Here is a 21978-nt window from a genome sequence, read left to right as displayed (position 1 = left end):
TCTGCAAAACTATCCATTCAAATAGACGGAGAAATAAGGACATTTCATGACAAAAGCAGGCTAAAGGAGTATTTGAAGACAAAACCAGCTCTACAGAAAATGCTTGAAAGAATCCTCCATGCTGAAGAAAAAGAAAAGCACACCTTTAAGGAACCGGGGGGGGGGGGGGGGAAACAGTACTCAAATACTAGTTAACACAAGAGAGCAAAGGTAAAACGGGAAGAACTACAAAAAAATGGCAAAAATAAATACACACCTTTCAATATTATCTCTTAATATCAATGGCCTCAATGCCCCAAACAAAAGGCATAGGTTCACAGACTGGGTTAAAAAGCAGGATCCTTCAATTTGCTGCCTCCAAGAAACCCACCTTTTGACAAAGCATGGACACTATCTTAGGATGAAAGGTTGGAAAACGGTGTTTCAAGCAAATGGACCTAGAAAACAAGCAGGAGTTGCTATCTTAATATCCGACAAGGTAGAATTCAGTTCAACATTAGTTAAGAAACATAAGGAAGGTCACTATATATTGATTAAAGGCACCCTCCAACAGGAGGACATTACAATCCTAAACATATATACACCTAAATGGGGGCTCCAAAATTCATCAAGAAAACGGTACTAGAACTGATGTCACAGATAACACCAAACACAGTGGTAGTGGGTGACTTCAACACCCCACTTTCATCAATTGACAGGTCATCCCGGGAAAAATAAACAGAGAGGCATCTGGACTAAATGAGGTCACAGAAGGAATGGACCTAACAGATACCTACAGTACTTTTCATCCAAATGCTGCAGAATATACATTCTTTTCAGCAGCACATGGTATATTCTCTAAAATAGACCATATATTAGGACACAAAGCAAATCTAACAAATACAGGAAAATTGAAATAATTCCCTGCATTCTACCTGACCACAATGGAATTAAACTACATATCAATAGCAAGAAAGGCTATAGAGCATAAGCAAAATCATGTAAATTAAACAACAGACTACTAAATGTTGAATGGGTCAATGAAAAAAATCAAAAAGGAAATAAAAATATTTATGCAGTCAAATGATAATGAGAACACAGCATGCCAAAATGTCTGGGAACACAATGAAGGTAGTCTTAAGAGGTAAATTTATAGCTTTAAGTGCCTATACTAAGAAGTTAGAAAGGTCACAAGTAAATGACCTAATGCTTCACCTTAAAGCCTTGGAAAAAGAACAGGGCAAACCAAAAATCAGTAGATGGGAAGAAATAATAAAGATTAGGGCAGAAATTTATGAAATAGAAACAAAAATCCAAAACATTAATGAAACAAAGAGTTGGTTCTTTGAAAGGATAAACAAGATTGAAAAACCCTTAGCAAATCTGACCAAAAGAAAGAGAGAAGAGACACAAATTAATAAAATCAGAGATGAAAAAGGTAACATCACAACAGATGCCAGAGAAATTCAAAAAAATCATAGGGACATACTATAAAAGCATATACTCCACAAAGTATGAAAATCTGAAAGAAATGGATGATTTCCTTGATTTGTATGACCAACCTAAATTAAATCAAGATGACATTAATTACTTAATAGACCTATAACCAGCATGGAGATCGGAACAGTTATCAAAAATCTCACAACTAAGAAAAGCCCAGGCCCAGATGGATTCACTGCTGAATTTTAACAGACCTTCAGGAAAGAACTAATGCCATTGCTTCTTAAGCTTTTCCATAAAATAGAATAAGAATCCTACCAAATTCCTTCTATGAAGCCAGCATCACCCTGATACCAAATCCAGGCAAAGATAGAACAAACAAAGAAAATTCCAGACCAATCTCCCTCATGAACATAGATGCAAAATTTCTCAACAAAATATTGGCAAACAGGATACAAGAATATATCAGAAAGATCATTCACCCTGACCAAGTAGGCTTTATCCCAGAGATGTAGGGATGGTTCAACATATGTAAGTCAATAAATGTAATACATTATATAAATGGACTGAAGGACAAAAGTAATATGATCATCTCATTAGATGCAGAGAAAGCATTGGACAAAATCCAATATCCCTTCATGACAAAAATCCTACAGAAACTGGGAATATAAGGAACACATCTCAATATAATAAAAGGTGTTTATGACAAGTCTACAGCCAACATATTACTAATTGGGGAAAAACTGGAACCTTTTCCACTAAAATCAGGAACAAGACAAGGGTGTCCACTGTCCCCACTTTTATTTAATATAGTACTGGAAGTCTTAGACATAGCAATAAGGCAAGAGATGCACATAAAAAATATAAATTGGAAAGGAAAATATCAAATTATCATTATTTGCAGATGACATGATACTATTTATAAAGGACCCTAAAGAGTCTACTAGCAAACTGTTAGAGGTGATAAACACCTACAGCCATGTATCAGGATACAAAATAAATACACAAAATCAGTAGCATTCGTATATGGTGACAACAAACACACAGATAATGAAATCAGTGTGGAGGTTCCTAAAACAGCTAAAGATTGATCTACCATATGACCCAGCTATAGCACTCCTAGGCATATATCCAAAGGACTCATGCCATTTCCTTAGAAGTTCATGCTCAACCATGTTTATTGCTGCTCAATTTATAATAGCTGGGAAATGGAACCAGCCTAGATGTCCCTCAACTGATAAGTGGATAATGAAAATGTGGCACATTTATACAATGCAGTTCTACTCAGCGGTAAAGAAAAATGAAGTTATGAAATTTGCAGAAAAATGGATGGACCTGGAAAGGATTATACTAAGTGAGGTAACCCAGGCCCAGAAAGCCAAGTGCCACATGTTCTCTCTCATATGTGGATACTAGCTAGGGATGTTTGGGCTTCTGCGTGAGAATGAAAATACTTAGTAGCAGAGACCAGTAAGTTAAAAAGGAGACATAAAGGGAAGAGAATGGATGGGAGGATGGTACTTAATAGGATGATATTTTATATATGTAAGTACAATGATTGAGATGGGGAGGTAATATGATGGAGAGTGGTATTTCAAAGGGGAAAGTGGGGGAGAGGGGATTTCCATGGGATTTTTTTTTTATAATCATGGAAAATGCTAATAAAAATTTAAAAAATATTCCTAAGGCATTCTTCATGGAAATAGAAAAAAAACAATCTAAAAATTCATTTGGAATCACAAAAAAACCATAGAATAGCTAAAATAATTCTGAGCAACAAAAATAAGTCAGGAGGTATCACCATACCTGATTTTAACCTATACTACGAGCAATAGTGACAAAAACAGCATGGTACTGGCACAACACAGACATGTAGATCAATGGAACAGAATAGAGGAACCAGATATAAGTTCAGGTAGCGATAGCCACCTGATATTCAATAAAAATGACCAAAATACTCATTGGAAAAAAAGACAGCCTCTTCAGCAAATGGTGCTGGGAAAACTGGATAGGCATCTGTAGAAGGATTAAAATGGATTCTTCTCTCTCTCCATGCACAAGAATTAAGTCCAAATGGATTAAAGACCTTAACATCAGACCTGAAAGTCTGAAGCTGCTAGAGGAAAAAGTAAGGGAAACCCTTCAACATTGTTCTTGGCAAAGACTTTCTGAATACAGCCCCAATTGCTCAGGTAATAGAACCACAGATTAACCATTGGGGCCTCATGAAATTACAAAGATTTTGTACTGCAAAGGACACTGTGAATAAAGCAAGTAGGTAACCTGCAGAATGGGAAAATATCTTTGCCAGCTCTATATCTGATAGAGGATTAATATCTAGGATATACAAAGAACTCAAAAAGTTAAATAATAAGGAATCAAACAAGCCAATCAAAAAAATGGGCTATGGAGCTAAATATAGAGTTCTCAAAAGAAGAAATATGGATGGTGTATAAGCATCTAAAAAAAAAGTTCTACAACCCTAGTCATCAGGGAAATGCAGATTAAAACTACATTGAGATTCCATATCACTACTTTCAGATTGGCTACCATCATGGATACAAATAATCATAAATGCTAGTGGGGATATGGAAAAAGAGGAATCCTTCTACACTGCTGGTGGGAATGCAATCTGATCCAGCCATTGTGGAAATCAGTGTGGACGTTGCTAAGATATCTAAAAATTGATCTACTATATGACCCAGCTATAGCACTCCTAGGCATATTTCCTAAGGATTCATCCCATTTCCTTAGAAGTACATGTTCAATCATGTTTGCTTCCACTCAATTCATAATAGTTGGGAAATGGAACCAGCCTAGATGTCCTCAACTGATGAGTGGATAATGAAGATGTAGCACATTTATACAATGCAGTTCTACTCAGCGGTAAAGAAAAATGAAGTTATGAAATTTGCAGGAAAATGGATGGATATGGAAAGGATTATACTAAGTGAGGTAACCCAGGCCCAGAAAGCCAAGTGCCACATGTTCTCCCTCATATGTGGATCCTAGTTATAGATGATTGGGCTTCTGTGTGAGAAGGAAAAAACTCAGTTGCAGAGGCCAGTGAATTAAGAAGGAGATATAAAGTGAAAAGAAAAGAAGGGAGGAGGGTACTTATTAGGATGGTATTGTATATATGTAAGTACAATGATTGTGATGGAAGGTAATATGATGGAGAATGGAATTTCAAAGGGGAAAGTGTGGGGGGGAGGGAGGGAATTAACATGGGATATTTTTTATATTCATGGAAAATGCTAATAAAATTTTTTTAATTTAATTTATTAGTTTTCATTTCAGTGAATACAGGCAGTTTGGTACCATTATTTAGGCTCATCTGTGATCTACCCCCTCCCATTAGACCCTCCTTGTTAATGAAAATGGGTCGTGAATTGTGGAGTTAGCCCCCAGTTATTAGTATGATAAATGTCTCTGCAAATCATGACCCAACATGTAACTCTGACATTCTTTCCGCCCCCTCTTCCGCAAGATTTCCCTGAGCCATGTTGGGTTCATTTTTGGTCTGCTTCAGTGCTGAGGTGTTGGGGGCCTCTGAGGCTTTGGCTCTCTGATTTGGTAGATCCTATTGCTGAAGACTCCATACACAGCTGACACGTAAAATGGAATGACATGGCTGGAAGCCAGGAGAGAGTCAGTCCCCAGACAGTCAGTGTGTCTAGTGCCACAAGGCGCTACATAGGCGACTGGGGGAAATGACCAAGATCTGTCCAAGCAACACATTGTTTAACCTAATTAGCAACAAATAACCGGATGTGATGCCCACACAAGAGCAATAGTGGTACACAGCCATGGTGAGGAATCAATTGCTCTTGATTTGGCTAACTGATCCACTCAGTGGTACTAGACCCTTAGCTGGAGCTGGGAAACAAGTCAGAACCATACCCAAACACAAGCCCACTCTACAATATCAAGCTACCATTAATCACGGGGTATAAGAGGGCCTACACCTATCAAACTGTCTATCAAAAAAGTAAGTGTTATCTCAATTTTCCGGGTGCTAACTTACTCTCCATTGGAGAATCTGCTTCTCTTTTCCAGATAGATGCAGATCCCAAGAAGAAAGCTGCCCCAACATACCTCAAAAGGGGCCCGACTGAAACTAAGGACAACTGGCGAAATAAGCAAGGGTGATGTTTTCCTGTGAACCGGATACCAGCACAAAGGGGAAGGAGATCAACGCAGAGAAAAATCAACTCCTACCAAATCAGAGAAAATGCTAATAAAAATTTTAAAAAAAGAAAAATAAAAACACATAAATGGGGGCAAAAACTTCTAAGTGAAGTCAGGGGAAGAGATTGAGTAAGGAAAGGTGGAGGGGGGTCGAATCAAAATCTAAAAGGATATAAATAAGTCATGGAAACCTCTTTTTTCTGACAATGGAACACACAGGAGCCATAGATTGTTATTAAAAATTTTCAGTGCCAGGGATGGGATACTTCCAGTGAGTTGTTAGCCAGGGAGGTCCCTGATGCCCCCAAAATATTATAGGCCATTTCCAAGGCCCTTGGTTTCCCACCAGGAAAAGATGGTAAGACCCTATTGCTGAAGACTTCACATACTTGGGCTGCAAGGCCACTGAGAAATCCTGCTGGAACTGAGCTGATATCCACCCCATATAGACCAGCTGACCAAAAGCTGGAAGAAGCCATTCTACATGTAGTTAAATGGGAGAAAGAGATACCACCAGTGAAGGTACTCAACAGTGGACACTGCAAGCCTTCTAATTGGCCAGCCATCCCAAATAAGCCATCGGGTGCCATAGTGGCACGTGTATCATGGTGGAAACCAACTGCCTTCCAATTGGACTGTAGGCCTGCTCCATGAGGAGAAATACATCCCTGATACTAAAAACTTAAAACAGGGGTAGTCGTGAGCCCTAGGGGTGTAACATCTGCTGATGTCTGGAACAATGTATATACTATGCTTATCAAACTGCTCAGTAAGCACTTCTCTTAATATTTATACCCTTATATTAACACGACTCTCACTTTCGGTAGAGAATCTTCTCTTTTCAGATGGCAGTGACCTTGAGATGACTCACCCCCATTAATCTATTCTTCTACTTACAAAATACAATACCAACCTATTAAGTACCTTCCTCCCATCCTTTCTCAAGTTTCTCAAATGTTCCTCAAATTTGATCATTGTAGAAGATGTGAATTATATCTATACAATTATCTTCTAACAAATTGGTTCAGATTATTTAAACTGCATAAATGAAACTATGAGCAATAAAATTTAAGCAGTAATTTAAAAAATCTCCCCAGACGACAATGTCCGGGCTACAATATTGCATCATTCCTTCAAAGAACACCTAAAAGTTTGGGCACACAATTTATTACACAAAATGGAAAGATCAGCACACTACCACAATCTGAGTATGATGAGCATAAAAATGCACACATAAATTACAGGTCAATTTTCATGAGGAATATAAGGGCAAAATTTATCAATTATTAATTCATCAGTTGAAAATATAATTTAATAACACATTTAAAAGAACTTGTAAAATGATGAAATGAGCTTCATTTAAGGATGCAAAGATCATTCTCATGTAAGAACTGTAAATAAAATTCAACAATAGACTAAAAATTATATTACATGATCTTCCCATAAGAGAGAGTTTTTTGCTTAATATACTTTACCTAATTTCATAACAATATCCTGAAGTTACTAGGAATAGAAAGGAAATATCTCAACATAATGACATCTGTATAAACTAGTCCTTTAACCAACGTTACATGTACTAAATGGTGAAAACTGAGAGCATTTCTTCTAACATCAGTAGTGAGATGTTCATGTCTGTGCTCTCTACTCTTATTGGACATGTTATTGATCCTTAGGGAAAACAACTTGCTAAAATGAAGACATTAAGTGAATAAAAATATTGTAAGAATTAATCATATTGTACATATTTGCAGATTGCACTATGATGTCTGCAAAAGAAGCAGTAAAATCTACACAAGCAAGCACTCAGATTGGAAAAAGTCTCCCATTACTTTAGGATGATATGAAATCAACCTAAGAAAAGCCATTGTGTGTGAGTGTGTAACTTCTTTCTCCACATTATAACTTCCACATGTCTCAGAATTACTCATTATTGTATAGCAAATTTCGCCCACATTGAAAGGTGTAAACAACTATTGCCAACTTTATCTCAAGTAGCTGGGTCGATTCATGAGAGAAGACCTGGGACAGTCATCAGGTCCCTCCGACCTGGCATTCAAGCGCTCCCTGTGCCAGCTGCATATAAGAAACGCACAAGGTCTCAGGATTGCAGGGAAGATCAAGTTCTTAGTAAAAGGTAAAGGAATAATGAGGTCCACTGAGGCATTTCCTTAATGTATGCATGCTTCGTAAGTAAACCATCCCCCAAGGCTGAGGAACAGGTATCAGTGGAGTAATCCAGACATAGTGAGCCACACTTAAGTGCTGCTTTGTGGTCTCATACTCCCAGACAGTGACAAGGAGCTCCTGGAATGGCCACTGGGAAATCCTCATTCAGGATGAGATGAGACTTCTAGGTGCTGTTGCTGTGGGGTACCCATGCTCTGTAAGTTATCCTCATACCTAGGCAGAGGAAGGAGCATTCAAGGAGTATTCTTCACAAAGGAGGTCTCATTAAATGGCTGCTTTAGATGTTCCACATTTTTACAAATAATTCTTCTCCATGCTCTGTAAATGACCCCACAGTAAAATCATTGCTTGACTGAATTGGCATTGGTGTCTGCCATCAGAGCCCTATTTTGTGTGAAGACATATTTTCTTATCTCCCCAGGGTAAAAGAAACTCAAGAATCTCACAAAATTACCATGACCCAGGCACTTGACTAGACACAGGCTCAGATTATCATGAAACATAGGAGACAAATATCCCTTCCTCAATATATAACAGTAGAAAAGTAATAGAATGGAGGACAGTCTTCAGGAATGTAGAGGACAGAAATCTTTGTGTGAAACTCCATTAACACATGTGCTGAGAGCCATCATCCAAATAATGCAACTATTTCTGTTGGTACAGCTACTTTAATTACTCATGATAGTACAAACAAAACTTCATCATATAACCCCAGTAAACTCACAGATCACAAAGATAGACCATAGAAATCTGTCATTATTCCTACGTTAGGTGAATATATACCTCCAAAGAAAACTCATGCAAAAAAAAAAAATGTCACTTGCAAAGGGGACAGAAATTTATCTTTAATATATTTGTTTGAAAGAAGTTGAGTAATGGGTGAATAAACACAACTGAAGGCTATGGAGATGGTTCAGTAGTTAAAAGTGTTTGCTTGTAAAGCCTGCAGGCCAGATTTTATTTCACAGAAAGTACAAAAACTTAAATGTACCTTCTGGCACATGCATCTGGTGTTCATTTACTGTGGGAAGAAGTTGTGCTGTGCCCATACTATGTATGTCTCTGTCTCACTCTCTTTATAATTCTTTCTCTCTCTCCCCCTCTTTTGCACACACACACACACACACACACACACACACACACACACACACACACTTTTAAACTTTATATAACATTTTATAAACTTTTTATGTATTGCTTTCCAGAGAAAAATATTTAATTAAGGTCAATAAGTAAACAATCATTTTGATCCTATTACATGGCAGAAACAATAAAAATTATAAGCTATTTATAAAAATAAAACCATCTTTTATAGGGAATCTCTTAAAAGTTAAAAAAGAAATTGGGGCTAAATAAAATGGTAATCAATTGTTCATGGCAAAATATCTGTATAAGTTTTGAATGGTATACTCATATGGTATTGAATAATATATTTTCTTTCTGTGTATACATTTGTATGGACAATTCTGGGGAAAATAACTCATGAATAAGGGTGACCTGTCTGAGATTAAAGTGCATCGTGGTGTGTCACAGGGTCACTATCTTCTTCACGGGGTCTTGAACAAGATTTCTCATTGATTAAGATATTTGCTACCAGAGAAGTAAGACATCCTTAAATTGTTTGATGAAGTAGAGAAAACATCATAGCCCCTGAATGTAGTTCTTATGGGATGTGATAATGAGCAGAATATTTAGTTAAGCGTTTTTCTTGCAGTGAGTGACAATACAGGTGATGAGACTGAGCTTTCTGAACTGATAGAACTTGTCCACTAAAGGGAGCAGTTACAGCTCCAGAGTTCATGCCTGTGATATCCTCTTTACTGTCTCCTGGTTTGTCAAGGAATTTAGAAAAGGGTAAGATGATATTGCCAGTTCCTACAGCTGGTATGACACAATGGAAGAACACATTGGAGGAAGGAGACAATGGGAAGACACAGAGCAAGGCAGGAGTAATGAAAAGAACCTATAAATTTTGGCATTTATTATAATGGAAGGCAAAAACATGATTCAGCATGATAATATAAGGCTTAACTGGCAGATATATAAAATTATATTGTTCAAGGTTATTGCACTACTGAATTGTGGAACTGAAATACTGTTAAACAAGACATAAGGGAGCCTTTCACGACCCAGATCATGAGGCTCTGGGCCAGACTTAGTATCATGGAAGTGGAGAATCAGAGCACTTTACCTATGGATCCCTCATGAGACAAAGGCTTCACAAGCATGTGTAATGTTCATCCTATTGGATGAACTCATACAAGCCATCAGTGATACTTGGTTATTTCCAACTGAGATCTGCATAAGATAACAGAGGAAGGACAGAAATCACTGACGAAAGTGGATAAGAGTTGTGTTTGAGACCCACTTCATTAGTCTGGATAGCTGTGGTGTCTTAATTATTGTCTCCATAACTTCATGTATTTTTGAACACCTTTAAGATTCCTACTAAGTTTCTGGCAGTAAGAGCCCTGTGGAAGAAGGTGAGTCAATGGCAACAGAGCTGGAAGTGCTCTCCAGCCCTGATGTGTTCTCTGAGACAGCTTGAACTCTAGTGATCTCTCCCTCTCCCTCTCTCTCTCTCTCTTTCTCTCTCTTATGTGTGATGAAGTTTTCCAGCTTTCTGTGATATAATGAAGGTTCTCCTGGAATCTGTAAGCCTAAAATAAACCCTTTCATCATATAATCTGCTTTTGCTTGGGTGTTTGTCTCAGCATTGAGAAGTTAAGTACAACAGAAGGAGATTTAAGAAAAACAATAATTCGTCAGCAACCTCACAACAGAGATGGTATGTGTCTTTCCTAAGTGCTATGTGATATTTGACTCTCATGAGGTAGTAAAGGGCCTAATAGATATGAGTTGTTTAGGATTAATGGATATAAGAATTTTGATGTGCCTCAGAATTCAGTATAGTTAAAGTCATTCACTAATGGGATAACCCAATCACACTTCTAATGGACAACCAAAATTGCCCATAGGTGAGTAATATTTAGATCAAATGATAGCCTCATGTTGCATTGTATCTAATTTTTGTATACATACTAACAATTTGCAGAATACATGGGGTTTAATAGATTCTAGTTCCAGATGTGATTTTGTCCATAGCAGACCTCAGGCCAATGGAGTCAATGGACAACAATGGGATGATATGGCTATTTTATGGTCCAGGTGAAAGACATTAAACTTGATTAGCAGACTAGCAAATATCCTTCCCACAAGTGATGTTATACACATTTTCCCAGGCAAGAAAGAATTCTTAATGGATACATTTCACCCTTTCTTTCAGTAGCAAGTTACACTCAATGCAGAAGACACTGTGCTCACCTACAGTGATGAGAATATTGAAAGGAAAATGAGTTAGTGCTGTCCATTCATGCTACCATGCACCAAAAAATGGAAAAAAGTGAAGTAACCTTTTATTTGATAACTTTTACTTATTTTTCATTATCTGTTTGGCTGAAATCAATTAAACCAAGTGGAACATTCTTCATATGGATTACAGTGAACTTTAACATATCTTTACTGTCCTCTCTAAAATGTTTTCATTATGAGCTGTGCAAAGAAAATGCTCAATGCACTTGCTGGGAAATCCTGATGAGTCACATTCAATTTCCCAGTGTTAATAGATCTGCAGTTCTGTTCATAGTGGCAAGTGACCTGGTGCTCTCTTGTTCTGTCCTCCTCACAAATAAATAAATTATTTTTAAAATGTTTCAGTATAAGCTATCTTTTGAGTGTCTTTGATAATGCATTTTGTTTCTGTGCGCATTTTATGGTAATTTGTTACCTAGATCTCTTCTTGAATATGAGCATGTGTGAGTCAACATGCAAGGCAAGGTTCTGCCACTACTGTTACAGGGCAAGTCTCCTTTGTTCTTCTTCACTGCATGAATAAAATAGACATGAGTACTGCAAAGGAAGTAAACTGAAGACTTTATTACATCGACATAGGTTTCAACTAGAACACTGAATGCTCTGAACTCCTACTTGAGATGTGATTAGTTTCCCAACTGTGAAGATGTAATGGTAATAGGAACAGCTGTGACCTCCAGGTTCTCAGTGGTATCAGTTATCATCCTTGAGTTGGCATATTTGAAAGTTACAGCGATGACTCATGACAGGTCTCAGAATACCCATCAATAGGTGATGTTATACCTTTGGTGGAACCTGGAATACAAGCCAATTGTACCCTGTTAAAAGTGGGAGCTAGGAACTACCAGTGGATAAGTGGATCTGTTTCATTAATCAGGAGCTGGAACTTCCAGCCCATATGTGGGTCCCAATGTAGCAGGTCCTGAAACGACTGGTCAGTATATAAGTGCAGTAGATAGGTCTTCTCCACAAGAACAGTTCTGGATCTACAGAGTCAGGAAAAGAATGTGCACCCTGAACACACATAGCCCAGAGAACTCTTGGGAGAAGGGTGCCCAGTACTTCCAGCCCAAATGACCAGAAGTGGCCCTTAGAGGAAAGAAGTGGTCTAGCAGTCCCAGTACAAGTAGCTCCAAGAATCTTACTCTTAAGTCAGGTCATCTTCACTGGTCACTTTTCACTTCAGCATCTTGGAAGTAAGATAAGAGGACTGACAAATCTGTACATTGAATTTGTGCACAAGGTTTACATGGTAAGACCCATGTGGATTGTGTGAGGGAGTGCATGTCTTTAAGGTGAAAATCAAGGGCACATATTAAGAGTCAGACAATCTGGAAAAAAATAACATATGGCCATGTCAAAGATGGTGGCTCTGGCTCTGTTTGCCTTGTTTTTTCCCTTTTGTTGTGGTAATGATTAATTCTAGAGATACTAGCATTGTACAAATCCAACCAGAAAGTTTGATGCACTCATAATAGGGAGACCACGTTTGTCACTGTGGACACATCAGGACTGAAAGCTTAATGGTGGAGGACACACATGGGACACAGATGTTGATGACTTACTCTAACGATGGCTTTGATGGCACCTTCTCTCACAAAGACAACTTGCTAGTAGGGAATAGGCTTTGAACCCGGTTCCACCTTAATTCCTTTACATATTAGAATGTAGGTTGTGCAAAACCAGAGACATGTAAACAAGCCATTTGGAAACCTGCTACTTAATAGGGCATTTAAAATATGAATTTTATTAGTTTTAATTTAATTTAATTTTAATTATTATTAATTCTTTTATTTTTGGATTTTTGAGGTAGGGTTTCAATCTAGCTCAAGATGACCTGGGATTCACTATGTAGTGTCAGGGTGGCCTCTAATTTACAATGATCCTCTTACTTCTGCCTCTTGAGGTCTGGGATTAAAGGCATGCACCACCATGCCTTGAATTTTAAAATAAATATTTGTATTATGGGCCATGTTTTGGCTGGATAAAGCTGATTCTAGACACCATAGATTATTAACTGAAAATTTCTTGGCTGGCGAGTTTACTCAGTGGTTCAGGCTCTTGGTTTCCAAACCTAACCACGCTACATTGAATTCCCAGTACCCACGTAAAGCAAGTGCAGAAAGGGTCCCAAACATCTGTATTTAGTTTACAGAAACTAGAGCCTCTTGTGCACCCATTCTCTCACTTTCTCTTTCTTGTTTTTATCATAATATTGCATGCTTACTATTCTAATTTTATTATTCATAAAATAAGTAACAGGTTATGGAGCTAAAGCTTTTAATCACAATTGTACCGTTCTAAGCATTCATATGCAAAAAAATTCTAAAATTCAAGTAATTCATAGCATGTGAATGCTACTTAAGTCAAAATAGTACTTTGTGCATTAGAGATTTGTTCAAAAAGTGTCACATCCATCTGCTATGTATCACTTATGGCTATTTTCACACTATAGCAGTGGTGTGTCACAGCAGCCTCAGAGACCATGTGATCATAAAGCTAATTAGTCCCTAATCTTACTCACAAAAGAGAAGTAGACAACCACAAATCTATTCACAGGTCTAGAAATCAGCAATGGACAAATGTTTGAATATTTTATATTATTTTTACATAAATGCGATGAACTCTGGGTGTCACACAAGCTGAAAACAACCAAAAATAAAACTACTACATGGGCAGGGTGGAGGTGCTCACCTTCAATCCCAGCACTTGAGAGGCCAAAGCAGGAGGATTGCTATGAGTTGGAGGCCATGCTTAGAATTCATAGTGAATTCCAGGTCAGGCTGGCTAAAGGATCACCATACTTCAAAATACCAAAATATAAAAGAAAAAAAAAGGACTGCTAATGATCTAGTCCCTTCTCAACTATTATTTACTCCACTCTAAATATGACATTCAAACTGTATTGTCCAGGAAGACATTCAGGCTTGATATCAGGTCATGTTTCATGAGAATAACATGCTGATACATTCCTTCAGGTAAGTCAAAGAAGAAAGCTCCGGCAGGGGTGGGAGGTGGGGGGAAGATAACATAGTAAATCATCGTCTTAGTTTTAACGGGAAGCTAACACTAATGCCATGGCTTTTCTCTTCCACTTGGATTATTCCTCACACCTGGCTGCCTTCCATATGGACAATGAACGGCAATTTGGTGGTCATGGAAGTTCTACAGGCACTCTATGTATTTTCTCTTCTTCAGCCCAACAAATAACTGTGATTTAAACAATTGCTATTCTGTTTAAAGGTCCCATGGGCTGAACTATCTGCTCCTGGGCCAGGATATATCTCTTCCCTCATATTTGAGTTTTATTTTACATTACTTTGGGTACTAAGCTAAGAATTTCAAATGTAAATATTTGAGTGGAATTTCAAAGATTTGGCATAGTATGTTGGATGTGATGTCTCACTGTGAATGTCATCACAATACGGTGTAGCACGTTTAAGGACAGAAAAGAATGGATGAAAGCAGTCTAACATCAAAATGGGGCAAGCAGGGGCTGGAGAGTGGATTAGCACTTAAGGCCCTTGACTACAAAGCCAAAGGACCCAGGTTCTACTCCTCAAGACCCATGTAAGCCAGATCCACAAGGTGGCACATGCATCTGGGATTCATTTGCAGCAGCTGGAGGCCCTGGTGCACCCATTCTCTCCCTCTCTCTTTAATCATAATCATCATCATCTATTTTCCTCTCTCTCTTCTATAAATAAAATAAAACAAAGTTTAAAAAAAGGAAAGGGTTGGGCTGGAGAGATGGCTTAGCGGTTAAGCGCTTGCCTGTGAAGCCTAAGGACCCCAGTTCGAGGCCCGGTTCCCCAGGTCCCACGTTAGCCAGATGCACAGGGGGCGCACGCGTCTGGAGTTCGTTTGCAGAGGCTGGAAGCCCTGGCGTGCCCATTCTCTCCCTCTCTCTCTCCTTCTATCTGTCTTTCTCTCTGTGTCTGTTGCTCTCAATTAAATAAAAATTAAAAAAAAAAGATTCCATTTGAAACTTTAAAAAAAAAAAAATGAAAGGGTTAAGCAATGCAGATGTACTAGGGACCTAGTCTTGATCACACTTCTTTAACACTAGAACATTCAGAAACCAGTCTCAGATAGTTGAATCCTTGACAGACAAATAACATCTATTTAGCAACTGATAGCAAAAGTTATACCACTTAAAATGATACACAAGTAATTGATTCCTATGTTTATAAACTTTTAAATAAGGACACCAAGAGTCATTTAATGAAAGGTTTTATAAATACCAAAGCTCTGCAATCCACTAAACTACAAATGTGTTAAATAATATCATTGTAACAACAAATTAATTTTCAAATGTAGTAGTTTGCCAATGGCATCATTTTTTTCCTCTTACATAATGGACATGAGCCTTCAATGGTCTGCACAATCTTAGCTTTAGTTATACATCCTCAAGTTTTTAAGGCTATTCCACACACTTCCATAACCTTAATGTATATTGAAACAAGGTTAATGTACAGACTTTACTTCTTCCAAAGGGTAATATACTTCTATCTCTTACTTATACCCTCACTGTATATCTGAATAGTTTGATCACTTGACTGCAACCTTTTTAGTCAGGACCAAAAACATTTGCTCTGTTCAGCAATATTCTACAACAGATTTACATTGAAAAACCTGAGGAATGAATCAGATACATTGCACATGATCAAGACTGATAGGAGCACAATGCATGGTACATTAGGGTTTTTTTTTTTTTTCTAAATCTTTTTATTTACGAATCTGAGTAAGACGGGAGAAAATGATTATTCTTGGTATTGCTACCTAACTACAAAGGCATATGGCGCTTTGTGAAACTGGCTTTCAGTAGGTGCTGGGTAATGGAACCTGGCCTGAAGTCTGTGCAAAAACGCTAGTAATATTATTAGAGAACAAATAACACTTGTACACATAAACAAACATCTTACCATTTTTTAGTATTTATTGGTTACTATAGTGTAAGAGTTTCTTTGAGATATATATCAAATCAATACATATGAGTTAAAATTTAAAAATCAGTTGGATGAACCATATGTTGTTTTCTTAGTCCTCTGAAGAGAGTTTCTACTTGGTCTTAATATAATGATGTAGCACTTGTGAAAAAAGATGCAACCTAGCAACCCTGCACTGGAGACTAAGATAGAGAAGACCTCCACCATCACCATGGCCTTCCCCTTGGTGCTATGGTAGACAGGGAGGAAGGTGAGCCACACACTGCAGAACACCAGCATGCTGAAGGTCAGGAACTTGGCTTCATTGAATGTGTCAGGCAGGTTTCTGGCCAGGAAAGCCACAGTGAAGCTCCCTACAGCCAGAGATCCAAGGTATCCCAGGACACAGTAGAAGGCAGTGACTGAGCCTTTATTACACACAATGATGATGTGACCATGTTCTGAGTGTGCATCAGTGTCCACAAAGGGAGGGGATGTTCCCAGCCAGAGTCCACAGAGAACAAGTTGGATCAAAGTACAGATGGGAATGATGAAGTTAGGTGCTCCTGATACCAGCAGCTCCCTCATCTTTCGTCCTGGAGCAGTGACCTTGAAGGCAAGAACCACAGTAATTGTTTTGGCCAAGACAGTGGACACAGCCACAGTGAACAGAACTGCAAATGTGACCTGTTGTAGGATGCACTTGGCGGTGTTGGGATGTCCAAAGAAGAGCAATGAACAGAGAAAACAAAACTCGAGGGAGATGAGCAGGATGTAGCTGTTTGTGCGATTATTGGCCTTCACAATCGGTGTGTCCTGGTGCTTCACAAAAACCCCAAGAACAAGAGCAGTGAGTGCAGAGAAGCCCAGGGCCAAGTAAGCCAGAGCCATCCCCAAGGGGTCTTCATAAGACAGAAATGTCACAGTTTTTTGGAGACAGTGAGTTTGCTGTTTGTTGGCGTACTGGTTGATTGGGCACTTCACACATTGATCCATGTCTGGCAGACAAACCAAAGTATCGTCAGGATAGTGGCAATATTTCCTTCTTAGTCAAAGTACACTGCAAACACACGTTTTAGAGGTCAATCATGTTTGTATTCCTTGTTCCTACTGGGAACAATTAAGGTAGCTTGCTCTATAGCCATGATTCCCAGTTAATACAGACCATCTCATTAATTATACAGTATCTCATACTGAATATTTCAACCAAAGTAGATTTTTCCATCTATACCTCTAATGTTACTTTTCTTAATCATGTTTTCTAAATTTCTGTTCACACAATTGTAGTAATTGTGTAGGCATGTCATAGTTATTCTATATTTTATTATTTTAATTCTCTTTTATGATGTTATGCAGTGGGTACACATCAAAAAAGTTCTCAGTCATATTTCTTTTTTTTTTTAACTTCATCTATCAACACTCCACCCCTCCCACACACTTTGATTTCTGGGACACTGGAAACATGCTCTGGGTATAAGGACATGTAGCAGGCTCTAAGATGAAAATATGGAGGTATTAACATTTACATTATTATTTAAATCCCTTTGCTCATATTTCTTGCAGAATTTAAGTACAACTCTAACATGATACCTCCATATGTTGTTTTCCCTTCTCACCTGTCAAATAGAGGGTAACACAAAATTACAGCCATACATCCATTCAATGTTCAAACTCTTAGTCTTCACACTCCAGAAAGATATATTTACTATTACCTTTTATTTCTCAACATCTCCCATTACCTCCTTAAATATAAAAGTTAAACAATACTTGTGACATTTTCTTTTGGTGGGTTTTTATTTATTTATTTATTTTGGTTTTATGAGGTAGGGTCACACTTTAGCTCAGGCTGAACTGGAATTCTCTATGTAGTCTCGGGGTGGCCTCGAACTCACAGTGATCCTCCTACCTCTGCCTCCCGAGTGCTGGGATTAAAGGTGTGCGCCACCACACCCAGCTGACTTGTGACATTTTAATTAGAATATTTAGGTTTTCTGAAACAGGATTTAATGTTTGGGATATGCTATTGTCTGTTGTCTTAAATTAACTTCTCTTTCGAAATTATTTTGTATGTACTCAGTAGATGCTATTCTAACACTCACAGTATTTGGAAAATTACAAATTTCTAAAGCTAAAATAATGACATCTATGGGCATTTCTTTTCTGTCAGTAACCTACTGGGTAATGGGAAAATAAGTGTGTGAAATCTTCCTTCTTGTAATCTTCAATGTATGTAGACTCAAAGCAGATTATATGTATGTGAAGAAAATATCAGGTGTCATAATCCTTGAATGGGATAACATATTCCTGGATTATTAGATTTCAAAGAGCTTATTTTTTATTATGGGGGAATTAACAACTACAGTGGATCTAGGTAATAAAAATGAGGTTTGTGGAGGAAAGTGAGTGCTATTTTATGGTCAGAAGTATTTATCATTTTGAAAAAGTAATTATATTATGCAAGAAAGAGATATTATCTGTCTCTTCAGGTCCCCTCCAGACTGAAACTAGTCCCCATAATAACTGGAGAATTTCTACCTGAGACATCAACTTACCTGTTTTGTTAGAAATCTCATTTTCTGGGCAAGGAGAACAATCAAAACAGCAGGCTGCCTTTCCCTCCTGTCCGAACGTCCTGGATCCAGGCCTGCAATTCTCACTGCACACAGAGGATGGGATCTGAGGGGGAAGGGGAAGGAACAATAACCAAAAACCCCACAAAAATGTATTTTTAACAGGTAGGATTTTTTTTACTCCATTCACAAATGTATGCTAAAACAATGCATTATTAATGAACTTATTTTCCCCTCATACTATGGGTTCCTGTGTCCTCTGGGGCCTGGCCATGGTTCCCTGAAGTTGCTCAGGGCCAGGGTGGGTGAGCACCCAAAAATAAAAGACTTACTGGAGGAGTTTTGTCATGTACAGCTGTCTCTGTTTATTGTCAGGGAAATGGGTTTATAAGCATCTGAGGGTGGGGGGAGGACCCTAAGGGGACTGGTGGTTTTAAATGTTGCTAGCCTATGCCTAGGAACTATCTTTCCGGCATGTATGCAATGGTGGGGGGTGTTGGAGGATGTGGGGGAGGGGAGGAAGGGGTGGATCAGTGATATATGGTCTCAGGACTGTGTGAAGGCTGCCAGCTGATAAGGAGTTTCCTAGGCACCTGTCCAAAGGTCACAGGGGTATGGGCAATGCCACCTAAATTCAGGTGTGCAGGGCTTGGGGAGAGAGTGGCCTCCTGTAGCCCTGTAGCCTTAGGGTCCTTAGCAGGGCCTGGCAGCTCAGGCCCCTCTCCTGAAGGCTTCAGTCTGTGCCTGGCAGTGCCTGACAACATACAATATAATTTAAGGACCACACTCCATTTAGTACACTGAAAGTTGTCATGCGTATGGAGAGTTTGATAAAATATTCTGTTGTTTCCAAATATTTTTCATAAGACAGAAAGAAACTCTAGGACACTAGAAAAACGATCCTATAAAACATGTTGCACTTGACCAAATACTGAAGGGCACACATGGCCCCACATGATTTTTGCTTCTTACGTCTATGTTAAAGCATTACAATGAGTACAACACACCTGCCTGCTCCCTGTTGCCCACTCTCGTGTCTCATCAAACAAATACAATTGCTGACCAAGGGGCAGATGTGGAGAAAACTGTCCTATTTTCACCTTTATTCCAAGACCTTGTGGAAAATTCCAAATTTGGAGAATATCATAGTCTGTATCAAATTTTGATTTCTCATTAATAGTCACTAGGTCTCCAACAGGGTTCAAAAATTGCAAGGTCTTCAGGGAGCTGTAAAGCTAAAAGAGACATATATTGAAATTAAGTTTGTACACACATATAAACATAATATGTGTTGTGGGTTAGACCTTGCTTTTTTTCAGTTCATCCTTCAGCAGGAAACTATTGCATGTTCCCAATAGTGTGAAATAAATGAAATTCTACAGATAAATTAATTACTATATATTTATAAGTTTCTTTTTGTAGAAACTGCTAAAATGACCACCAAATATTATATAAAGCTAGTGATATAAGCGTTTTTAATTACTTTTGTACTCAGTGAATACAGTCACATTGGTACCATTGTCAGCCTCCTTCCTGCCCCCCACCCCTCGCAGGGACACTCCTAGATGGGGAATATGGGCTGTGCATTGTGGAGTCAGCCATCAGTTATGGGTAGGAGGCGATGTAAGATTCTAAACCCATTATATTTATGAAAATCAAGTAACTTTCAGTACTTACAGTGAGACAGAATTACTTTACCACCTTATATGTACTGTCAATGGGAAAAGCAAGATAGTGTCTAGATATTCAAGCAATTCATGATAAAATATCTGGGATTACATATCAAACATAACATTTGGAATTGTATCAGGATCATCTGTCACATTAAACATGGTCCACTCAAAACTGAGATCATTAATTTCACTGTCTTCTTTTTCATATATTCACACAATGATGGTTTATCACGGTTGTCTACTTGACTCAAGTAAGAATTGCCATGGACACAAATTTCTGGACATATCTCTGAGGAATTTCTGTTAGGAACTTTAACTGGGACAACTCACAATGAACACATATGGCAATATTCCATAGGCCATGGGTCTATTATCACAGAAAGAAATATATATTCATCACTTTCTGCGTACAGACCGTGTATTGCCATGGACACAGTATTTTGTTGTTGTTTATGCTCCTGCGTCCATATTGTCACCATCATGATGGGCTCTACTCTTGAAATGTGAACTAGAATGAAAGCATTCTTTACTCAAATCCTTCGTCAGGTATTTTCCCCCCAAACGTAATTAATAATCTCAAATCTAGATTCACTTAGTAGGAAATGAAACAATATAGAAATATTCATAATTGAGAAAAGTACTCCACAGCACCAGGGTTTCAAAATGTGTGCAACAACTTAGAAGGGAACACTGATGACAATACATACCTTTGGGCAGTCAACTAGGTGTTGAGGTTTTGTTGCCTGAATATCTACGTGTTGAAAAAAGAAATTATGGTGGGCATATGCCAAAGCATACACAGCATTGTAAAGATTATAAGTCTCATCATTCATGGCCATGTCAAATCCTTGACCTGCATACCACTCTAAAGAGGTGTTGGGTGAAGACTTATTCTGTGTTCTACATTTAGATTCAATATTTGAACAATTAAAGTGCATCCATTCTGACTTCAACAGAGAAAGATCTATTGGATATTTTGAAGTGTTCATTGTCTGAATATTTTTTTTGAAATTGGGAATCTCCTGATGGTGGTTAGAAAAAATGAAAGTCCCATGAAATGAGTCAAAACTAATGTCTCTGCTTGTATGTTTGGTGACAACATCCCACTGTGAAGTAGTGACCCAGACCCTCTGGATGCCTAAATAGGCCCATCTTCTGAAGCTCACTTCTACTGTGGAATTCATTTCACCATAAATCATCACAACATTTGCCAATGATGTCACAATTTGGTTATAATATGTCTCAGCCCTTGTATTGTATAACTCCATGTTTAATGGAATCTCATTCACAAAGGCTAAACAGACTTCACTTCCTTGCATCTTTTCTCTCAAGTCTGAGAGAAATTGAATACCTTGGTCATCATCAGAGATGACCAGCCCCACTCAGGTCCAGTTGAAATGAAGCAATAAGGAGACCATAGCAAAAGCCAGTCTTGTGTCCTTGGGGGCAATCTGATACAGATGAGGATACTGATAATCGTCACTCGGAATAGGATGAAATGGGCCATAGTGAATCTAAAGGACACAGAACATAGAAATCAATATGTGGAAGGGAATTAGAAACAAACTCAATCCATGATCTGAATTGTGCTAATCACCACATAGGGAGAATGGTGGGAAGGATGTTTGTTACCCAGTT

General features: G+C 38.2%; 1 protein-coding gene across 1 annotated transcript in view; it reads right to left on the bottom strand.

The window, feature by feature from the left end:
* Nucleotides 1–16181: 16181 nt before the first annotated feature.
* Nucleotides 16182–21978, bottom strand: part of LOC123457507 (vomeronasal type-2 receptor 116-like) — a 104705-nt gene continuing 98908 nt past the window's right edge. The window contains 5 exon segments of the mRNA XM_045141386.1: nt 16182–17095; nt 18269–18271; nt 18650–18773; nt 19675–19902; nt 21048–21854. Coding sequence (XP_044997321.1) covers nt 16182–17095; nt 18269–18271; nt 18650–18773; nt 19675–19902; nt 21048–21854 — 2076 coding nt within the window.

Source organism: Jaculus jaculus, unplaced genomic scaffold (genome assembly GCF_020740685.1).
Source record: "Jaculus jaculus isolate mJacJac1 unplaced genomic scaffold, mJacJac1.mat.Y.cur u25, whole genome shotgun sequence".
NCBI lineage: Eukaryota > Metazoa > Chordata > Mammalia > Rodentia > Dipodidae > Jaculus > Jaculus jaculus.
Note: the sequence above shows the minus strand (reverse complement) of the source record. Positions and strands in the feature narration are given on the sequence as shown.